Raw genomic sequence first — 22,193 nt, forward strand, 5'->3', positions numbered from 1 at the left:
TAAAAAAAAAAAAAAAAGATGTTCAAAATCCTTTGCAAAAATTAAAAAAAAAAAAGACGAAAATACAAACAAAAATGTAGAAAACTAGGTAAGCTGCCTATAAATTGGATAAGAACAGCATATACTCCTATAGCTTAGTGTCAAAGAATTAAAACATGGTCATAATTAAAAATATTAATATCAGTGCTATCATCCTGATTGTCCCTTATGTGACCCACAGCAGCCTGCCCTGAGGTTCTTCATGTGCAAAGTGACAAACAGCCTTTTTGTTGAATAGCATTAGAGGAATGCACTGGGCCCATTGGTCAAGCTTTCACTTGCAAATTTCAACCTAAGGGCACTCAGCAGATAGCAAGGGAGCTTCAGGTTAGGGCAAGGCAGTGATTCCTTTACTAAGAAGCAGGAGTTAAGCATTATATGCCGTTGCCACTCTGAGCTTAACGTGAATAGAACCGGATGTGGAGAACCCAAAGCAAAAGGACACAGAAGACATGTTCAGATAAATACACTCTGCCCTGCCCCTGAGTGGTGCCTTAATTCTTTCCGGACAGTTACTTTGGTAATAAAAATTCCCCCACTCTTATCCGCTTGCCTATTCTATTATCTGGTTTTTAAAAGAGAATAAAAATATTTCTTTGGGACATATAGCTCTGGTATCTGAAAGACGGTGAATCGCTCAATAACAATGAAGGCAGTTGTGGTCTTTTTTTCAGTTTCCCAGTTTTTTTTCGATGGGATGTGCCTAAGACAATCTCTCTCATTTGGAAAAGGAACACTACCAAATCAAAATATCTACTTTTCTTGGAATTTGTATGTGTCATTGGAAAAAAAGAATTCAAAGTAAACTCAATTTTCTTCAATAACCTTGAGAGTCTTTGACAACCCCAAGGGCAAAGTAGAATGTCCACCATTTATTCCAAGAAAAAGTGCTAATCCTGCATGAGGGAAGGTGATATTTATACTTCTCACTTTGTAAACTATTCAGTATTTATTTCAATACAACCTCATGAATAATTGAAAAGAAACAGTCCCTTAAAGGGCACTCTAATAAATAAGGTAAACTCTCTGATCTTACAATCTCAAGTTAGGAAGACACCATCTTCAGATGTACTGACATTGTCAGATTGTCCAGTATCATTTGAAATGGCACTTACAGAAGGGGTCACTTAGACTGCTGTGGGGCCTTGGCTTGCCCATCTTTTCTTAAAACTACATTATCTTAAAAGAGGAAACCCTATTCTTCAAAGGCAGGCAGAAACTCACCACTGCCCAGAAAAAAACAGCAACCCTATCATCTCTTGGAGCTTCTAGCGAGAGTGCGAGTTTAGTTATCTCCAAGGAATATAAAATCTACTCTTACTTATTGCCGTCAGGATGGACACCTGCCACTTACAAACCATATACAGCTTGTTCATGGCTACACTTATCCCAGGGCTGTGTCTTCTCGGCTTCGCATTAGTGGGCAGTTTCATGAGTCATTGACTTCAGTAGAATGAAGCCCAAACACCACTGCTTTGCTGTGTTGGGCCCTCCAGCTTCACTGTAAGGGCTACTCAAATTTCAGACCCTGAGTAAGTCCACTGGGCCAGAACCAGAAAATCTGATTTAAGCTTCATTGTATTTTGGCTCCAAGGGCCTGTGTAATGCTTTTGCCCTGTGTATTAATTCTCCTTAGAAGAGTCATGAAGATTGTTTTCGGGAATGGCATCCTCACACCCATCTTATTACTTAAAGCCTAGGATGTGTTTTCTAGCCTCTAGCCTGCAGAACCAAGAAACTTAGTTTGCTGTTAACGATAGCAAATTCCCAAAACGTAGGCACGAAAATGAAGCAGATGTTCTGTACATACTTTGTATTTAACTCTTCTTCCCTTCTTTACCACAAAACTCTTGAGTCCATGCTTGCGGTGGGTTGTTAACCATATTCAGAGCCAGATTAATCAGCTGCCTTGTGACCTTCCGCTGTCCTTTCCCACTGCCCTCTGGCCATTTGTCCGCTCTTCTTTTTCCAATTAAGAGGGTGGACAGAGGGAATGAACAGATCTGACTTCAGTGTGAGCAGATTCTGCTTCTCATTAAAGGTCCTGTTGAAAGATTTGGTGGAAAGAGTTCTCATGGCAATGATTACAGCCATAAGATTTGAGGATTTCCATTTGTTCACAGTTTTTATACCATCACCCATTAACCCTAACATTTGTAATATTTGATCTGTTTTAACTAGCTGGCCAGGAAGAAATGCATTTCCCTGACAGTGCTTATACAGTTCCAAACAAGTATACTATCAGGGAGGGCCTTGAGCAAAACTGTTCACAAGGTATAATTTATCTACTAATTTCCATTTCGGATTCCTTTCTTCCATGTGATTACCTGCTACCCATGCACCCTTATCTCATACATTTTTCCCGTAGCAGTGTGACTAAGATGTCCATTTCACACAAGAATTTCTGCACTATTGGAAATCACAAGGCCTTATAAAAAATGACCTAAAACTTTCAACACTAAGACCCAAGGGCAAAGAAGAACATTAGCAATATGGTCTGTTTTCTTCTAAGGTTCACTTTTAAATCCCTTGATGCCTGTTCATATCATTCTGTTTATGAGGGGGCATGTTTTTAAGGTCAAATGTACCATTCTATGAAAGAACTCACATTATTCATTCCAGAAACGCTTATTGAATTATCCACAACTAGATGATCTCATTTAGGCCTCTTTCATTGTAATTTAAAAATAAGTATTACAAAAACACAAAGCGTTGTGAAACTAACCACGGGGGTGTTACTTCTGGCTGAAGCAGGTAGTCTCTGATAATATTTACACAGCCAATTCCTTAATTCTCAGCCCTACTCTCCGGTCACATGGCCAAGAGCAATGAAGTGGAGAGCAGCTGCAGCTGAGTTTACAAGTGCGCTCTCAGCTTGGAAGTGCAGGAAACGTGGACACTGAGTAATAGAGTTTACGCAACTGTTACCTGTGGCGTTCCTTGTGAAGCTGCGTAGCTTGTTTAGCAGAATTCCAGGGCCAGGAAGTTGCAAGGCCACCCATGTTTCCAGCTGTGCGACACGCACATGGTCCCATCACACGTTCTCATGGCTCTCTACTGCCTATCTTGTGGTTCCCATATCAGATCTAAGTGGCCTTGTTGGCCAAAAGGCAGATTACCCTCAGTGGCATTTGCATTTACCGAAAGGAGAATAAGCAAACAGTTTTCAGTGATTTACAATAAAAGCAAATATTTTCTCCATTCTCTTTGAAAAACACTCTTCCTTCGTGGCTTGAGAGCTGTTACTTTGCTAGCATTTTAATATTTTTGGAAATTGAAAAGAGGAGAAGAGACAGGAAAAGTTCTGTCACCAGATCAGGGTGGGGAGTTCTCCAAATAAAATAACCAACTTTGTGCTTTCTGATCATTGCAGAGTTAAAGAAATCTCACGCTTCTGAAATGGCTTCTTTCCCCTAGAATATTGGTATAGTATTGATTTCAGGTTTCTGTGTTTTAATTTATCAGTGCCACACTGTAGTATTTCCAATGATGAGTAAAAGCAGTGATTCTGGACCTCACTGTAGGAAATATGGATTACATGTGAAAGTCTCTTCCTTTCTGTCACGTTGCTTTTCATGATGAACAACACATATCTTTGGTACAATAAATGAAAACAGAAAAGGAGCTTGGGACGAGACACGGCTAGTGTGGTGGAAGGTGGTTTGAGTCATCCCTCTTCTACGCATCTTCTGCAAAGTTGGTGGCCACCTCTTCCATGAGCACACCAGCCTCTTCTGCTTGCGGAGGCCTGGCTGCATAGGTGAATGCGAATCCTCAGTCCAGGTGTTACCCTGATGGAAATGATCCCTATGGACATTTTCCTAAATGAGGCCAGACTACGTCAATCAGTGGTCTGTGACCTACAGATTGGAGGCCCAAGATGGGTCGGGTCTGTTTTTGTGAGCACTACAACACAGCCATATCTATTAGTTTTTATTTATTTTTTATTTTTCTGACTGTTTTCACATTACAGAGGCAGAAATGAACGGTTGTTGAGCAGTGACAACAGATTCCTACGAGCCCTAAATTATTTACTCGCTGGTCCTTTACAGAAAAAAAAAAAATGGCTGACCCCTAGCTTAAGTCACTTTCATTCTATGGGTAGGCTACTTTTGGAGGTCAAAGCTAGAGAATAAAGAAGTTAGGCCCAGGGTTTAGCTCAGTGGTTCCGCTGTCTGCCTCCGCTGGCTGCTTTACATGTACAAGGTCCCTAGTTTTCTTTTCTTCATTGAGTTTATTGGTACATTTTAGCTATACAGAATAGTTACATTCATTATTGGGATCCGTAGTTTGATCCCTGGTACCACAAAAAAGAAGGTAGGAGATGCTACTTATTGAAATTGAATATGTCAACTATAAAAGATTTCAAGGTACAAGTACATTACATATATTTATGCTATTCTAATTTGGTAATTACTATAACAGTGTCAACGGGACCGACTAACATCTGTTGTGAATCTACATATTCTGAGCTTTAAGTCAGAAATCATCTAAGAATCAGGCAAGTGACTCAAAGGGAATTTTGAGACAGACTCAGAAAAAAGAAACAAAGTAGCAGGTCCTCCAATCACTGAAGTTTATGACACCAGTGAGAGAAACTGGTGGGGGTACTGGGCTCCAATATAACCAATGGATGCTCATGAGTTACAGGACACAAAAGACCACTAAACCCTGGCTCCTTTCGTGGAATGCACTTCCTCTGCTGCAGGACCTCAGAAATGGATGGCTTTGGGAAGCCACACATTTTAGGTCCTATGTATAAGGTTAAGCAGAGATTACAACAGAGCTAGGCAGCAAAATACTCCTATAGATTAATGGCAGCTTCTATGAGTACATAAATACTTTGTGACAGGGTTTTCCCCCCAAATAATAACTTGCAAATCAAAAAATTGGGGGTATTCGCCTTTCAGATGCCCCCTATTCTGCTGAGTAGCTTTTTCCACCCCTTTAAAAAAATCAGTCATCTTCCTTTATTTAAAAAAAATCATAAAATGTTATAGTCAAGATGAGTTACAGATTTACTTCCAATTCCATGAACTGCACTTCTAGAAAGAGAAACAGAGGGGTGGCAAGTGACATATTCAGGGATTGGTAGCAAAGCCAGGATTTTGAGTTTCTGTCCGAAGTATTCTCTGTGTTTTATTAGACCAAATTATGTTCTCTGGGTAAGTTCTGTATTCTGTTCCTGTTGATCAAAATTGAACTTGAGGGCCGGGGATTTAGCTCAGTGGTGCCGCCACCTGCTTCACAAGCACAAGGACCCGAGTTCAATCCCTGGTACCAAAAAAAAAAAAAACAAAAACAAAAAACGGAAAAAGAATTGAACTTGAAACAGTTGCGGTGCTCACTGAGACTGTAAATAAGACGTCTCATTCTTCATCAGTGTTGCTGGGAAATAGCAAGCCAGCCTGTTTCTCTTGTGCGCTCATCTATTTTTATATTCTGTCAGTTTCAGGAATGCTATCTGTACTTTCCGGGCCTGCCTGCTACTGTACTCTCAGTTTTCTCTGGCAGCCATGCATTCAGCTTTCTAGCTGGACCCGCTGTACTTGGCTTGCACTTCCCTTCTGAGACTGGGAGCTCCACTCCAGCCCTTCTTGGCAGGCATCTATGCTCCCTTGCAGAAAAGAAAGAGGCAGATATAGGATGTCTGCGCAAATAAAGAACAAAAAAATGGAAATGAGAGAGCTAGCTAAACCGAAAGAAAATAGGCTTTGCCTCAAAAGGGGAAAAAAAAAAGTGCCAAAGAAAAGGGAGACGAAATGATCTGGCAAAACTTACTGTCACTTTTATTCATTTTGCAGCATACACAGGGAGGACTGAAAAGAGGAGATTTCATTTGTCAGTGCCTTCTCCCTGTGAGTTATCCCCCAAACTAAGCTCAAACCTGCCGGTCCATCAGGGTAGCTTTGGATAGCACCACTCTGCTCTCCCCGTCTGGACTCATCAAACCCATTATTGATCTGTTTTGTCCTTAACTCAGCTCCACTGTGAGCCCAGTAAGGACCAGTGTCAGCTTTAGCAGTACATGCACTGATGGTGTCTAAGTCACCTTTCTCTTATTTGATGCCTTCTGCCCTGACGATCATCATCAAACTTCTTTTCTGTATTCATGTACTCATTTTTGCAGGCTGCATATGTACATGTCAAGGGTTAAATAACGCCTACAGTTAACAGTGGTAAGGAGGAAGCGTGAGAAATTTACTGCTCTGTGTCTGTGACAGCAGCTTGGGCTGCGCTCTGGTCATTCACAAGCACGAAAATGACACAGTCTATTTGGCTGAGCAATTAGTACACTTAGAGATAGGACCAGAACCAAAGCACAGCTTGTGTTGAATGTCTCCAGAGGTAGAGGGGGTGAGAGAAATACTGTCACCTTAGTAGGCCCACCTCTCGAATAAGGTCAGAGAAAGCCATGAAGACATCAGGACCCACCTGGATCCCAGCCACTTTTATTTTCCAAAGTTCTCCCAGTGAAATCATCAGCAATTACCTGTTGATGCTGTTTTTCTGTGCTAACATCTGCCAGTCTTTGCCTTTGGCATTGGGAGTGTCAAACGTAGCACAAATGCGCTGTCTGATGGAGTAGGGGATTTTGAAGGCTTTGGGGCCAGTCTGTGCAGGGAAAGCACTGTCCTCTTGTGCAAAGAAAGTGATGGTTTCTCGTTCACTCTATAAACAAAATAAGGAAAGCATTACTGACAGCATTTTTATTTCTAAAAATCCATGTGACACAGATGTCCAACACGCTTGCCCATTCTGATGTGCTCTATAAAATGTGCTGACAAGTTCCTTTCCCTTACAAGGTAACAAAGGACTTAGCCAGTAGCCTAATAAACTGTGGGCTGAAGATTTGCCATACCCTCGTTCACTCAGGGCAGTCACAATCACCAGCTTCTGACAACCAAAGAAAGAGCAGGAGGAAGCAGAATTAGAATTAGATCTTGCTTTGTTGTTGTAGGTTCACGGGGATAGATCTAGAACTAGGAAGAAAAGCTACCAAAGGACAGATTCATAATTCGTATAAGGAATGAATCTCTGACAGTCATCCTGCCCAAAGATGAATGGGTTGATCGAAGAGAGATCCCAGGTTTGGTTGTCGAAGTCCCGTTCTTATTTGCAGGCTGCCTGTGAAATGTCAATTGGCTGTAGATGAGTATTTCTTAGAAAATAGGCCCGGTCAGGAAACCTGCAAAGAGAAACTTACTGTATGTTAGTCACAAAAATAGTTGGTTTTACTCCCGTGTCATAAAGTTGTGTGACAGATGTTTTGGTTTTCTTGCAGAATTAAATCCCTTGAGTGAAACAGACCTACCCATGAGTTAGAGCCAGCTAGATTAGCTTTTCACAGGAATGCAGATTAAAAGGCTTCAGACTGCTGTCTGCCTACCTCACTTTTAACTGAGGGCTCTCCAAGGAGAATATTCCAGTACATCATGGCATTTAGATCACTGTGTCCAAAAGGAAATTACACAGTAACTTGTCAGATGGTAGTAGCTGCTGGTAAGTTTATGTGGACTAACAATACTAAGGACTGAAAAATATCTAAATGAGCTACTTCCTTGCTTATTCTATGTTATAAAACCTAAGGTGTTCTACTGAAATAAAGTCCCTACTCAGTTGAGAGATTTTCCTGGGTGGGCCTGACCTAATCAAGTGGCCATCAAAATAGGGAAGAGAGAGCTTTAATTTGGAGGCCTTTTCTGCTCATCTTGAAGAAATCAAGCAGCCCCGTTGTGAACTGGCTGCACAGGAGTACTCCTGTGGCTAGGAGCTGAGGGTGATTCTAGCCCCCCACCACCAAAGGAACTTGAATCTGTAGGTACAAGAAACTGAATCGTGCCAACAATATGAATGCTCTGGACTCTGGCTTGCAGATAAGAAAAATGTCCCTGGCCAGCACCTTGATTTCAGCCTGTGTAATATTGATCAGGGTCTGGGAATGCCATGCCCGGACTCCTAACTTAAAACAAATTTTGAGGTAATATATGGGCGTTGTTTTATTGAGATAAATGTGTGGTAATTTGTTACATAAGCAGCAAAAGAAAAGAACTACTACAAGGTAAAATTGAGACGGGAGATGTGAAACTGGATTAAGGAACCAATTAGGATGATTTAAACACCAAGAAGTTGACTTTGACCTAGCAAGTTGTCTGTTGTGCTCTCCCTCGCGTTAACACATATTTTTTTTGTGTGTATGCTGGGGATCCAACTCAGGACCTTGCGCTTGTGAGGCAGGCAGCTGAGGTAAATCCCTGGCCCAGCACTCATTCTTCTTGAGTGCTCTTGAAGTCCTTCTTTTCTCTTCCCATGACTTCCAGTCTTCAGTTGTCTGCCTCCTGTGGGTATCACCAGCACAGTGGGCCTTTGCTTGTGCTCAGACTTACAGAACCATCGGAGGTGGCAAGTCTCCAAAAATCTGTGAGCTGTTTAACCCAGCCGATGTAGAGACACTAGGCACTGTGTTTAGTCCTTCTGTAATCAGTGAAAACAGCTACATTTTGAAGGCTTTCTTTTGGAAACAGCATCTTAACCCAGCATTTCTAAAGGGTAACTGAGCTGCTCCAGGCAAAAGCATCTTCGTGACAAAATACATGGAAAAGTCCTTTGGGTGACACCCTCTCCTGGGTGAATTATGTATTATCATATTAAATATATTCTACTTGCTGAATTTAGTTTTATTGCCCGTAATGCTCATGAAAGTTCTACCAATATTTGCAGTTAGCATGATCTCCTAGTGAAAGGATGGTTTTATGAATCAGAAAATCATGCTTTGGAGTAAGGCTTATATACCTCCTTGCTGGTGACCTGGAATGCTCTATGACCTCAATCTCGGTTTCTTAATCGGCCCTTTTGAAATTTTTATAGACCCCAAAGAGGTTATGAAATTTGCTAAAAGTCGCCCAGGTAGCTTGTGTGACACAGCTGGAACAGTGCTCAGAATAGAATTTCGGCTCCTAGTAGCTACACTAGCGCTCATTTCCCTGCTTCGAGTGCAATACAGAGAGCACTATGCTTTGAAAAATACCCTGGAAGTGATATTAGCATTATACTTTGGGTATTTATGGTAGGAAAGGCTTCATAAGAAAGCACACAGGCTGGCTTTGAAGAATTAGAAGGCATCACGTGAATAGAAATTGGGTGGACAGGCACTCTCCATGCAGAGTGGGCAGCTCTGTTCTGAGATATTGGTTGGTTATAAAATAAACCAACTGAGCTTCTTACTGCACAAAACTGGGTTACAAGATACATCATTTTTTATCATAGTTTGTAAAATTTCCTTTAGCCTCAAAATGCAACTGAAGCAGGAATAGATTCCTTTTCTATTTTCTCACTTAAAGAGTATGGCAGAAACTAGGCGGGGGTGGGGGAGATCGATGCAAGTTAGCAGAGCAGCTGTGATTGGAAAATCTCACCAAAGGGTGTTGAGAAAAGGTGGCTTGAAACAGAGAACACCAAAGTCTGGGCCGGAGAGGGGCAGGACTTACAACTGGCTGTTGCAAGTCCTCCTGGGACCCACCAAAGTTTGTCTTTACTGTTGGCAGAAGAAAGACCACCATGACGTAGAGCATCTTCAGAAAAGGCTGGAGACAGTGGCCTTCTTTGAAGGTAAATAAAATAGATGAGACTGAACCTTAAAATGAGTATTTTTCCTATCTACAACACTTTAATAAGTAGGCCCAATTTCCTTTTCAAAGGTTCTAAATTTAAATATGTTTCAAGTGCAAGGATAGCATTTTAGGTAACATTTAGGATGCATTCTAAAGGACATCTGGGCCAGGTAATAGGAATCCTGTAGATACATCACATTTTCTCATTGTTTAAATTAAATATGCAGAGGAACAGTAGATTTTCATGCTCTGCACATCTGAGATAAGCGGCTGCTACCCTGTTAGCTTGGGGAGTTGTAAATCGGTGAGCAAATCCAAGAATTCTGTTTTATAACCAACAAATTATCCCGCAACTTTTACCACTTTTGGAGGAAAGATAAGAGAATTGCTTTAAGGGAAAACTGTAAAGTGCAAGTTCCCCATTTAAGTGATGTTACCAAAAAATGTCTTCTGTAATGTAATAATAAGGAGTGATGAAATAAATTACTTAGGCAATTGCCTCTTACTATTAGCTAAACGTCTAGGGTTCTTTCTTAGGTGGGTGATGCTGCTTTTATAAAAATAGAAAATAAAAATACTGTCAATTGACAATGATCATTAGGTAATACAATAGGGTTGACTTTAAGGGTACTTATATTAATAATAAAACTTTCAAAATTTAAGGGGAACTAACTTGTAAAGATTCAAACAATACAGGCAACTCTGCACAGCAGAAAGGACACTTTTTCTTAGTAAAGTAATTTTTAGTTTTAAGGGAGATACTGAGAGTTGTATTTATTTGGAAAGCTACTTAGATAAAAGGCATGAGGGTAGGTGATAGATACGTTACTGAACATAAAGGACCAAGTGCCTTCCATGGAGATACTCATTGCATTGATGTAGACATTTAAAACAAATGTTTTATACATGCAAGTGTAAGTATATATGGATACACACACATACCTCCCTCATGCTTTCATTATTAGAGGAAGCAGCGAGGCTAAAACAAATCATTCAAGTAAGATAAAGCTTGGGATCTCTGAGCCTAAATGCACAGGAATTTTTAAGGAGTGGGTATTAAAGAAGAGAAATGAAACAATTTCAAAGACACCTGTGGAAACTTCAAAAATTTCATATTATCTTGTCCTATTTTAATAAAACCTAATTACTAACTTAGAAAAGCTATGTTGCTGTAGTCTTTCCCAGGCTGGTAACCGTGATGCGTGTGGTGTACCTTGTAACTGACGATCAGATTTACTGCTTGACACAGACCTTTGTCTTAGGGGTGATCACCATTTCTCTCCACTTTTTGTATCTTCCATTTTGCTTGGACCATTCATTACAGAAATCAAGTCATCATGAGAGAAAAAGAGTTTTTATTCATCAGCTAGATCACCAGATGTCTGCTTTTTCCAGTAGTTACAAAGTCCCACAGTTGGAAGGACTTTGTGTGATTATTTAATCAAGGTATCACCTGTAGTTGGATCTACATGTAGGGTATTTATTCTTGAGGCTTTGTATAGTACAAACAGTTGTCCTAATCAATCACAAAATGGTTCCACCCCACCCTTTTGTGCCTTTGAAGAGAGGACCTCTCGGTTTTCTTTTTCTTTTTTTTTGGTACCGGGGATCGAACTCGGGTCCTTGTGCTTGTAAGGCAGGCAGCGGAACCGCTGAGCTAAATCCCTGGCCCTCAATTTTCATATTACTCCTTTTTTGTACCCAAAGGTCACACTGCTGGTGCTGGGAGGTCTGTCTCTAGGGCCTGGGAACCTAAGTGGAAGTTCATGCTACAGACAAGGTCTGCAGCAGAGGCTGGTAGGTCAGACTGTCTTGTTTGGAGGCCTGAAGTAATGTAGTGCCTCTGCCCCATCCCATTGGCTCAAAGACCTTGGACCGGAATGTTGACCTCTTTGAGATTTTTATATCTCATACATATTATATCATATATATTATGAGAGTAATAATACTTAACCCACAGAGTGGTGATAGTTCTATGATAAATGCAAAAGCCAATGAAACAGTATCTGAAATATAGTGAATTTCAAAAGCTATTAGATTTCTTTTGACACGGAAAATGTTAACAAATGAGATTTGCCTAAAGAATACAGTTTATTACAAAGGGATGGATATGCACTGGGTCAAATTCCTGAAGTAACACTTGAAGCAATAAAGAGATCTTTGGAAGGATCAAAAGGGCCAGAAAACCTCTAAAATGCAGTAGCCTATGAACCCATCAACTGTTACACAAAAATAAAAATCTAAATATTATTTCTGATATAAGAAGAAACTGCAATGGTGTCTTCAAGGCATTTCAAAGTAGCTTTAAACTGGTACAGCATTAGCAAAGGAATCAAAGACTAAAGGACAGAATTGGGTGCTTTAGCTGATTTGCTTCCTTGTACTTCAAATCATTTATATTGGTAAGGAGTAAAGATACCGGAATGGACCAGCCTTATTATATTGTCATTATTAAAATATCTTGTAACAGTAGATGTTGAACCCCAATATCTACCTAGATAAAATAAAAACCCTTAAAAAAAACCCTCCAAGCAGGAATCTGTTTGATGGCCTGGTAACAGACATAGAAGGAAATTTGGATTGAGGAATCTCTATCTGCCTTTTCGTGATTGCTTCTAAGCACTAGGTCTTTTGCATTTCTCCTGTTTTTATTTTAAAACTTCCTTTAAATTTTTATGTTACTTTGAAATGTATTGTGTTAAATATGCCAGGACTGTAAAAGAAAGGTCTAAAAATATCCTACCCCGGGCTTCAGAATCTACCTTACCCAACAAAACTCTTTTAGCACAAAATGCTAACTGGCAATAATGAGCACAAATACTTAACACGTCAGTTACGACAGCTATGAGTTTTAAGGCATTATCCACTCCAGAGAAAAACTATTTGGAGAATTAGAAGCACTCATTTTTCATATACAATGAATGGTAATGAGAACAGAGATGAGTGATAACACTCTATGGCTGTGAGTTTTCAAAGCAAACACAAAAATCTGAAATGAAGTTGTATATATATATGAATATACTTAAGCTTCTATCAACCCTAATTAAGAGCTGTATTTTACTTATGTTTATCTATATTATATTTATATGCTTATCAACTATACAGATGAAAAATGAAATGTCTTTTCCTATACTCGCTAGGCATTACCTTAAAACTGGGAAACAAAGGCATCAGATCCTCTGCTACTTTCTTTCTTTGACCCAAACAATTGAGAAAGGAATCCTGTGTCTACTGCAAAGCTCAAGTCCAATACAATGAAGTCACTCAGTGGTTTAGGCCAAATCAGAGCGGCCATAGATATCAGGTACCTTTTACAATAGTGCCCAAGTAATTTCTCCTTTGATTCCCATTTTAATCCTGCCCTTCAATAGTGATATTACTTGGACAAGATCGCATGTCTCTGTCTAATTCCAATTCTTCGCCTTGTAGAATGAGATTCATTTCTACCTATCTGATCCTGTCATCTCTGACTTTACAGCAGGGACCTTCAGAATCTATGATACCAAAATTTGGCGATGCTTAAGTCCATGTAAAGATCGTTGCACACTTGCATGTAAACAGTGTTCATCCTTCTGCATATTTTACATCATCTCTAGCTTAGAATACCGAACATAAAACTATGAAAATCACTGTTGCATTATTTAGGAGATAACAGGATGAAATAATTCTGTACATGATCAGTACAGATGTAATTTTTGTTTTACAAATATTTTTAACCTGTACTGGCTGAATCCATGAATGTACAAGCCCTGGACACCAGGGACCAACTTTATTATTCCATAGATGAATCTAGGTTCAATTGCATGTGGACAAACAAAACCATGAGCCTGGAGGATATGCGATAAAGTATTGTTAAGGACAACAAAAATCCCAGGTCCTAAGAATGGAATATGTATAAGGCAAGTGACTTCTACAAAATTATTCAGAACCAGCTGTAAAACAGCCCAAGGGTGATCTTGTGCCTTCTTACTGTGTGTATCTTACCTGAATTCTCTGGCTTCAGTCTGTAATGCATCTCAGCTGGTATTCCAAACCTTCTAGATCCTGAATCTGCCTGTGGCTTTGTGCATGAAAAGCCCTATCCTATTCTTTTTTTTTTGCACTGGGGATCAATCTCTGGTCCTTGAGCTTGCAAGGCAGGAAGCAGAGCCACTGAGCTGAACCCCCAGCCCTATGCTATTATATTTAGGATGCTTTAGAAAGGGAGTCAAAAGAATGGTACCTCCAGGACTCACCTCTAGGATGGATGTCTGCACTTGGAGGATCTGTTCATGGCCTTTGAGCTGCCGGATGCAGATTTTGCAGGACAGCTGCGTGGTAGTGGGCGTGTAGCGCTCCAGGGAGAAGGCACAGTGCAGGGGCTGTCGGTTACTGCACCACACGCGAGAGAATGGGACTTCCTGCAGGGGAGATGGAGCACAGAATGGGGCTGGGTGTGCAGAGCCGGGCTGAGAGGAATGGAGACTAGGAGACACTCAACAGCAATAATTATGATGATGATGACAAAGATCGCAGCAGAGCTAATTGCCTAAGCGACTTTAGTGGAATTACTGTAGAAATAATGTTCTAGCATGTGCCAAGCAGCACACAAGTAATTACTGTCAATTCCAGTTGATACATTTGAATTCAAAGCCACACTGCAAGAACTCAGACTTCACTTGGTGACACACACAATTAAAAAGAATGCCATCACAATTAATCATTTTTCTGCTTAAGACTATTCTTCTCCTAGAAGACCCCTCTAATCTATCCTTCTACCTAAGCCCAGGGTAAGATGATGTCATCTGATTTAAATAAAACTTGTGGAACTGACTAACCACACTTACCCTTTCTACTACAGATGCATGCAAAACTGTATGGGAATACAGTAGTGCCAACACATCCAGTATAAAACTAAATACCTACTGCAAAATGGTAAACACATACACACATCCGAGAGAGAGAGAGGGAGAGAAACACACACTGAGCCACCCCAGAGTGGTGCAGTTTGGCAGTTCTCCATTTTGTTTCATTCGTCAACTCCACAATTATGTATAAGGTTTGCTATGCTACTGGATACCCAATAAGAAACAATCACCATTTAAGTTTGGTTCCTGCTCTCAAGGGACTTATAGATAATCCAGTGGACAAAGTAACTCTTGCTAAATGAGGAAGGAAACTATTCCTTTTTCTTAACACTAGGCAGCGCATGCTACCCATAGGACTGTGGGCTGGAATGTGACTTTACAATATCTCTTGACATTTTTTAGTGTATTAAAGTCTCTCCTTGTTCAGATGCGGCCGGGGCCGAAGGCAATGACCATATATACTTACCCCCGAGGGATCCTCAGCGTTACCTTTTCATCTTTCTCTTCTCAATATTTTTTGCATTTCGTGGCTATACATACATTTATTTCTAATACTAAAACTGGAAAGTGGCAAAAAGTGTATCACGTCTGCAAGTTTGGGCAGCTGAAGTGTGACTGGCGCTGAAGCTGCCGTGAGTTACGAGGCCGAGAGCCAGGTTAGAACTCATTCCGTTCACTCTGAGGAACTAGGAGTTGCCAGGTTGCTCCTGAACTCTTGCACACGTGTCTTTATGCAGTGTATCCCCTAGTTTTCCCCTTAAGAAATCTCACAGTTCCTGATTTCGGATACTTGCTTGGGGGAACCAGCAAGGAAGGATGAAGTTTAGACTGCTGTACACTTGGAAAGTGGAGAACAAGCTTTAGAGAGAACGGGGGAACAGAATCAGACGTTCACTCTTGCTGTGCCTCTTAGCAGTGGATGTAAGAAGTTTGTGAGTTTTGCCTTGTTTTTCCTAATTCTGAGCCAGAGGAAAAGCGGTGGACATTCATCACAGAAATAACGACGCACAATTGTGACACTTTGCGGCATTTTGTTGACTTCGTTCCCGTGCAAGACGTGGGCTGTTTGTCCGCAGTACTGTCTTTACCTTTTCAGTTCTCTCCAAGGTGACAACGGCTGGAGGCCTGCAAACTATTTTATAGCTTCCCTTGCTATCAGGGGTTCATGTCTTCATTCTGCGGGGAAGGCAGAAGCATTGCAGCCTCCTCATGGCAGTGGGCGGGCCTGGAGGCATCAGCTGGCAGCACACGCAAGGTGAGCAGGGGCTTCTGGATGTCTCGAGACTCATCTCTTTGTGTGGTGTTGTAGCCTCCTCCTGAAATTCCTGACCCTGTTGGTGTCCTAATATCGTCAGTGGCTTCCTCTAACCTTAACTCGGAGTTCCTCAAGCGTGGTAGAAACATAAAACCCTTGATTAAATATCTCCTTGGTTGGAATGTCTTGAATGCTTTCTGTGTCCTTGACCAAAACATTTCTCTGATGATAACGCTAGTGGATCTAAAGAGGCGTCTCTTACACCCTGAATGGAACAGTGCCACTGGTGAGTCCCACGGGGAGCGTTGAGGGGAGGCACTCAACTAATTGTTATCAAAGAAGCTTTTGGCAGAATCTAAACTTCGTATCACCAGCAGGGCAGAAACATCCACTGACCAGTGCCTGGTTCCTCCGTCCTTTTATGTGTGCCCTTTTCCTTTCCTTTCCTAGCGGTGGACTCTGCAGCAGAGGACACCTCCGATGGGTGGAGCTTCTCAGTAAACAGTAGAGGAAGGCATTTTCCTTAAAACACGCATGAGTGTCTTTAAACTTCATCGTAATTTATACATAGAAATTCTGCCGTTTCTCCTTGTCATCCGAGCTGATTCTCTCCCTGATTCTCTTGGGTCTTCTTGCGTTTTGCAATCCATGGGTAATTTTTACTCTGGAATCCAAACTCTTCTGTTTCTCTCTGCCTGCTTCGGCCTTCAGTCTCCCATCTGTCCATGCGTGCGCATTTGCCCCGTCTCTGCAGAGGGAGCTGCTCACTACTTCTGGCATTTGTCTGACATCACCAGATCCTGCCAGGATACTCCTGAGCCTTCAGAGTGATTTTGTTTGGCCTTTACATCTCTGACAATTTCACCTTTCAGTGCTGAGGGCTGAACCCAGGCTCTCTACACTGAGCTGCATTACTGGGCTTTTATTCTTCACTTTGAGACAAGGTCTTGCTCAATTGCCCAGGCCAGAGTTGAAGCTGTGCTCCTCTCCCCTCAGACTGTCTGCGTGTTAGGATTACAGGCAGGCGCCACAACCCCTGGATTGTCACCCTCTCTCGCGCTGGCATTTGGCTCCGATTTTTCTGCTTCCATACAGTGCATCAGAGCACGAACTGTGGTGGTCTAATCCCATGTCTTCAGTCTATTACATAAAGCTAGTGAGAGGCCTGGGGCTTGACAGGGGAGAGGAGCAGAAAGCACTTGATTTACCCCCTTCAAAGGATCGTGTTCCGGTCTTTCTCTCACCTCAGTCACGGGTGGCAGACAACTGATAGCACCACATTACACCAAACATTACACCAAACTGCTCTGTTTCCATGATTCTTTGGCTAGGGGCCCTGTGTTTCCTGCCGCCTGCCATGCTGAACGTGGTCTCCTCTCTGGTCCTCTAAGGCCTCCCTCAAGATCTGTGACTGTCCTCTGCTTTCGCCATTCTTACTCTTCTCATATCTGGAGTGAACTCTCTTCTCCAAATCAACCCGTTTTTGTAGAGTTACTTCGCACCATCCATTTCAATGAAAATAACTAAAATGTAGGGATCTGAGATGAATGAGGAAGTTTCTTTAGTCCGCAATTGAAATTTAAGACACTATAGCACAATGTAAGCATTGGACGGCAGGGATAGAAAGAACCAAGTAAAGGTTTAGTTCTTTTTTTTTCTTTTTTTTTTTTTTTGAGACAGGGTCTCACTATGTAGTTGAGACTGACCTGGAACTCACTATGTAGCCCAGGCTGGTCTCGAACTCACAGCGATCCTCCTGCCTCAGCCTCCCGAGTGCTGGGATTACAGGCGTGCATCACCATGCCCAGCTTGATCACTTATTTAAAAGTGTCTTCTCTGGTATCATTTGATAGATTGCCTCTATTTTTTCCTGAAAATACCGGCAGAAAGGTGAGAGAATAAAGGCCACTGCAGAGATATCTTTTCTTAAGAAAGAAATAAGAATCATTTCTCTCCTCCTTTTTTCTTTTCCATGACAGTGCACATAATGAAAACCTTTTAAAAATTTGATTTTAATGTAGAATCAAAGGGATTTTTTTATTGTTGACTTGATTAGCAGCTGCCAATAGTACTCAACAAAACATTTAAAAATAATAGAATTAGAAGCACTATGATTAGTGTGTTTCCAGGGCAATAATCTTCGCCTTCACTTATGAAGAAAAAAGAACCCCAGAAAACAAAAACAAAATCACTGATGTACTTACTGAGCTCAGAGGAATTATGCAGGAAGTAATATAGAGTACAAAGTGTGGCAAAGTTATGGGTGTTTAACGAATTCCGGAAATGTTTTCATTCTGATTCCCATTATAATTAGGTTTCTAGCAGATGGAGAGAATGTAAATCATATCCTAGCAGGAGACAGACACTGAGTTCTCCAGGATACGTAGCATGCTGAAAAGACAGCTGCTTTTGTCTCAGGGATGTGACAATTCGACTTTGTGCTTTGTGGGATTTTAAAAAATAAATGATTGTATACTGTTTATTACAGCTCTCCCACCACACAGGCAGCAAGGAATAAAGAAAACCATGATCAAGTAGCTCTGAGGTCCTGGTAACCTATTGAGCACAGCATTTACCTCCTGGAAGAGGGTTGCTACTTCCTGGAGTCAGGAGAGCAGTGGGCGGGCAATACCATACTCCTAACAAGGCTAGGTATCAAAGCCTAGGAATAAAATGGGCAGTAATTCAATATTAGGGGTGGAAACAAGCGCTGTGGGCCTCAATTTTGCTTTGAACCAGGTTGACTGAGTGTTAGGCACCCATATTTCCAAAGAACACCCATAACCTGTCCTTTACTCTCATCCCTCGTACCTGGAATTATGAGCAAAAGTGGCTGTAGCATAACGTAGCTGGAGTCCTCCAGAACCTACACCAACAAGATTTCAAATGTATGTCGTCCTTTTAGACGTAGGTCCCTGTCACGTAGCTCAGGACATAGTATGATCTCATATTAGTCTAAAATCATTTCTCATGCAGTTTGTTGGCCTCTGACAGTAAAAATTCTATGCATTCATTGGGCCCCTCCTAGGTCTGTGTTCCCAGAAAAAAGTAGAATAGTGCCCTAGATGAGTAGGGTTTGGGTATCTAATTGTAATATGTTCTACATATTACATATTGCAAATCTGTAGAATCTCAACTTGAAGCTAGACAAAGGGAAAGAAGACAACTGTACAGAGATTTTTCATGCATTGCACTGAAAGATTACAGGACAATTTACCAGTTGAAAAAGAGACCCACACATGGCATCAGGAATAGTGTGATGTTCTGTCTCCAGAAAATTTATCTGGGCTGACACGAAAAAGGCCCTGGTGGTTCCTAATCACTAATCCCTAATGAAAACCCATTCTCTGTTATCCATGCTGATGGATAACTGTGCACATGGTGTCCAACAGAAGGATCAAGCAGGCTGAATGTAAACTCTCCCCTAAGCGCTTACATCTAATGCCTGGGGCAAACACAGCATGACCATGAAACCAAACACAAAACGCATTCCCACAAGCTGATGGATTACAGCGGGGGCAAGGAGATCGGTGGGTAGGGGTGGCAGAGAGAAAGCAAGAACAGAGCGGAAAGCCATTCTGGGCAAGAAAAATGAAGTGGAAATGAACACTCAGTGGCAAGCCTCCCGATGCAGAGAAAATTAACTTGTTTCTCAGCCTTCCAAGACTCTCAAATTATGCTCAATTACAAAAGGCAAATATTTATACATGTTCACAACCTCTGCGCAATCCAACCCATCTCAGCAGTGAAGCTCATTGGGTTTCCTCATGAGCCAATTTTCTTTGGCTTTGGCTGGCCCTAGTGTAGCCTCTGAGGTCAGCAGCACAGAGCTCTCTCCACACCCTCTGCCCTGGGCTCTCTTCTAGGGTCCCTGTTGTTGAGATTATTGCTTAAGAGCTGCTGCAAGGTAATGACTTTCTTCTGATTTTTTATCTTCAAGCATTAAACTTAATAGTTACTTTGGACTGAATCACTCAGATCCAATGAAATGAGGCCCTTATATCCCATAAAGATTAACACATAGGAATTTGCATGACTATTAGGGCTTATTTTAACAATACTCTGAAGTTCAATTTGGACTAGAAACTGAATAATGCTTATTTGAAAACAAAGACACGTAGGTCTTGAATACCAATGAATGCATTTATCCACACAAGATCTCTTTCTGCAAGGAAACCTGCTGAACGTGTCAAACGTACACATGCTCACACACACACAAATTGTCCAAGGCCACGAGAGATGCCTGTATTACTTTGAATGCACTAAAATTATCTAGGATGGGGCAGTTCTGAAGGCAATGTGAATTCTGCCAACAAAGAGTGTGGCCTTGTCCAATTTGAAATGGTTTGAAGTTGGAAGGTTGGTGGTTCAACTTTTTTTCTAACTACCATGGCAAAGTTTCCTTTTTGTGACCTGGCTCCTTACTATTCTAAAACTTAGAATACTTGGGTATAATCTTCAAAAAAATGACTTCTGCAAGGATGGAAAGATGATGCTGCCCCTTGGGGCTTAGTGTCTTATGCTGATGGGCTTGAAAAGATGCTGTGGTTCCAGACTAAGGTGAATCCATCAGGAGGTTTTCTGGTTTAAGGAAACGTCCTGTCACTTGAAGCTTAGGTGACTCTGGCTTAAGAAAGGATGATGGAGGAGGGCAGGGTGGCGTAATCCGAGCACGGAGGGAACCAAGAGAATCAAATGTGTGAGTCTGGTTGGCGCAAGTTAGTGAGACCTGGTCAAAATAAGAAGGGCAATGAATGGGGATGTAGTTTAGTGGCAGTGAGCCCTGGAGTTTCATCCCCAGTACAGAAAAAATGAAATATCCCCCAAATACCACCCCCTCACAAAAAGAAAAGAAAAAAGAAACTATATTTGACTGACTATCCAGCTGTTTATAGGGACAGGTCTCATGGGTGGGAATTTTCATAGACTTCTGCAGCAGCATTGCAAATTGAGAAGAAATCTTTTCATGTTAAGCATGTATTCAAATTCCCTAAAAATGGTCCAAAAGGACTCCTAATTATCCTGCATTATTTAAATAAATCTCCATTAAGAGATATGACATATGACAAGATCTTTATATATTTATGGAATGATTCTAAAGAAGCATTACCTTGCCTTTCCTTTTCTTACAATTTCTTGTTCTTGACTCGCCCAATCCATTTGGTGGCAACTACTTCCCTCAAGAACCATAGTGTCTCTTGTCTGTAGGGACCACATTTCTAACTCAGAGTTGTCCCCTGAAAAAGTCTGCTGCTGATACTCAGTATATTCACTGCTGACATGATGGAGGGAACGTCTCATAGTTATTTTATAGCCGATACATAAATCCCACTCTCAAGTTGGCAAGTTGCCATCTTCAAACTACACTGTGCAACAGCTTAAGAACACAGAGGAAATGTCATATTACCTGATGCATGAGCACCTCTTAGACACTGTGAAGTCATGGCAATGCATGTCACTCCTCCTGTGTAACCCTGAATATCACCTCTGTGTGATGATTTGGAGATGTAATCCATACTTTATAGGAGTAGGAACATCAAGAAGATTCCCACTAGGGTCTCTGTTGTCACGCTTACTTGTTAACATGCACGGTTTCTGTGAGAGCCCATTTGGCCAGTACCTGGCATGCAGTGAATGGTTTAATCCTCCAGAGGAACGGAGGGATGTCAAGGACGGAGATCTGGAGGCTGAAGGTGTTCCCTTGGAAGTGCAGCAACTTCGGTTCCTCCAGTAGCTGTCCTCCTTGATGCCTTTCGTCTGAAACCACTTCCTACGGCGGGGGGAGAGGGCCAGAGGAACAGTGAAGCACCCAGCACTTTCTTTCGTGGACACAGACACCCACTACAACGTGGCTCTCAGCGACGGGCCAAAAGCATAAGACAAAAACTCTTCTTTTAAATCTCCACATCCCTGCAGAGTTCAGTACGCAGGACTGAAAGCTGCTGAGTAATAAGTATTAGAAAGACACAGGCCTTTATGTTGTACAGGGTTTATTAAGTAGCTATCTTTAAAACTAAGAGACCTCTTCTGGGCCCAAGAAAACTGTAAAACTGTTGAGTTTCTGGGGTGGTATGAATTTCATTCTGCTATGACTATAACCAGTGGAAGTCTTTATACATAAGCTGCCACATCATTGTGTTTCACCACAAACGTAGACACATCCCTTGCTACTCTGCTCTATTATTCTTTGGTAACACTGACATTAAAGTTGTCTTTTTTTGGGGGGGTGGGGGTCTCAAAATAGACGTTCCAGACTGCACGCTTATTTGTGGCCACATTCATAAAAGTTATTACTCCAAAGGCCAAGAAAAAATAAAGTTATTTATCACATTAGCTTTAGTTCAGGAAAATAAAGTCATGATGTTTCTAAGCCAAAAACTCTTTTATGCTTTCACTGAAAAAAAAAAAATTGGGTTTTTTTTTTTTTTTTTTTTTTTTTTT

General features: G+C 41.4%; 1 protein-coding gene across 1 annotated transcript in view; it reads right to left on the reverse strand.

The window, feature by feature from the left end:
- The window catches only part of Unc5d (unc-5 netrin receptor D), a 222,611-nt gene that overhangs the window by 12,140 nt on the left and 188,278 nt on the right, over positions 1-22,193 (reverse strand). The window contains exons 15-17 of the mRNA XM_033765579.1: positions 21,373-21,522; positions 13,886-14,050; positions 6,533-6,711 (exon numbers count right to left, since the gene is read on the reverse strand). Of these exons, the coding sequence (XP_033621470.1) occupies positions 6,533-6,711; positions 13,886-14,050; positions 21,373-21,522 (494 nt within the window). The remainder of the gene's footprint in view (positions 1-6,532; positions 6,712-13,885; positions 14,051-21,372; positions 21,523-22,193) is intronic.

Source organism: Fukomys damarensis, unplaced genomic scaffold (genome assembly GCF_012274545.1).
Source record: "Fukomys damarensis isolate Sample0158 unplaced genomic scaffold, DMR_v1.0_HiC HiC_scaffold_18, whole genome shotgun sequence".
Taxonomy (NCBI): domain Eukaryota; kingdom Metazoa; phylum Chordata; class Mammalia; order Rodentia; family Bathyergidae; genus Fukomys; species Fukomys damarensis.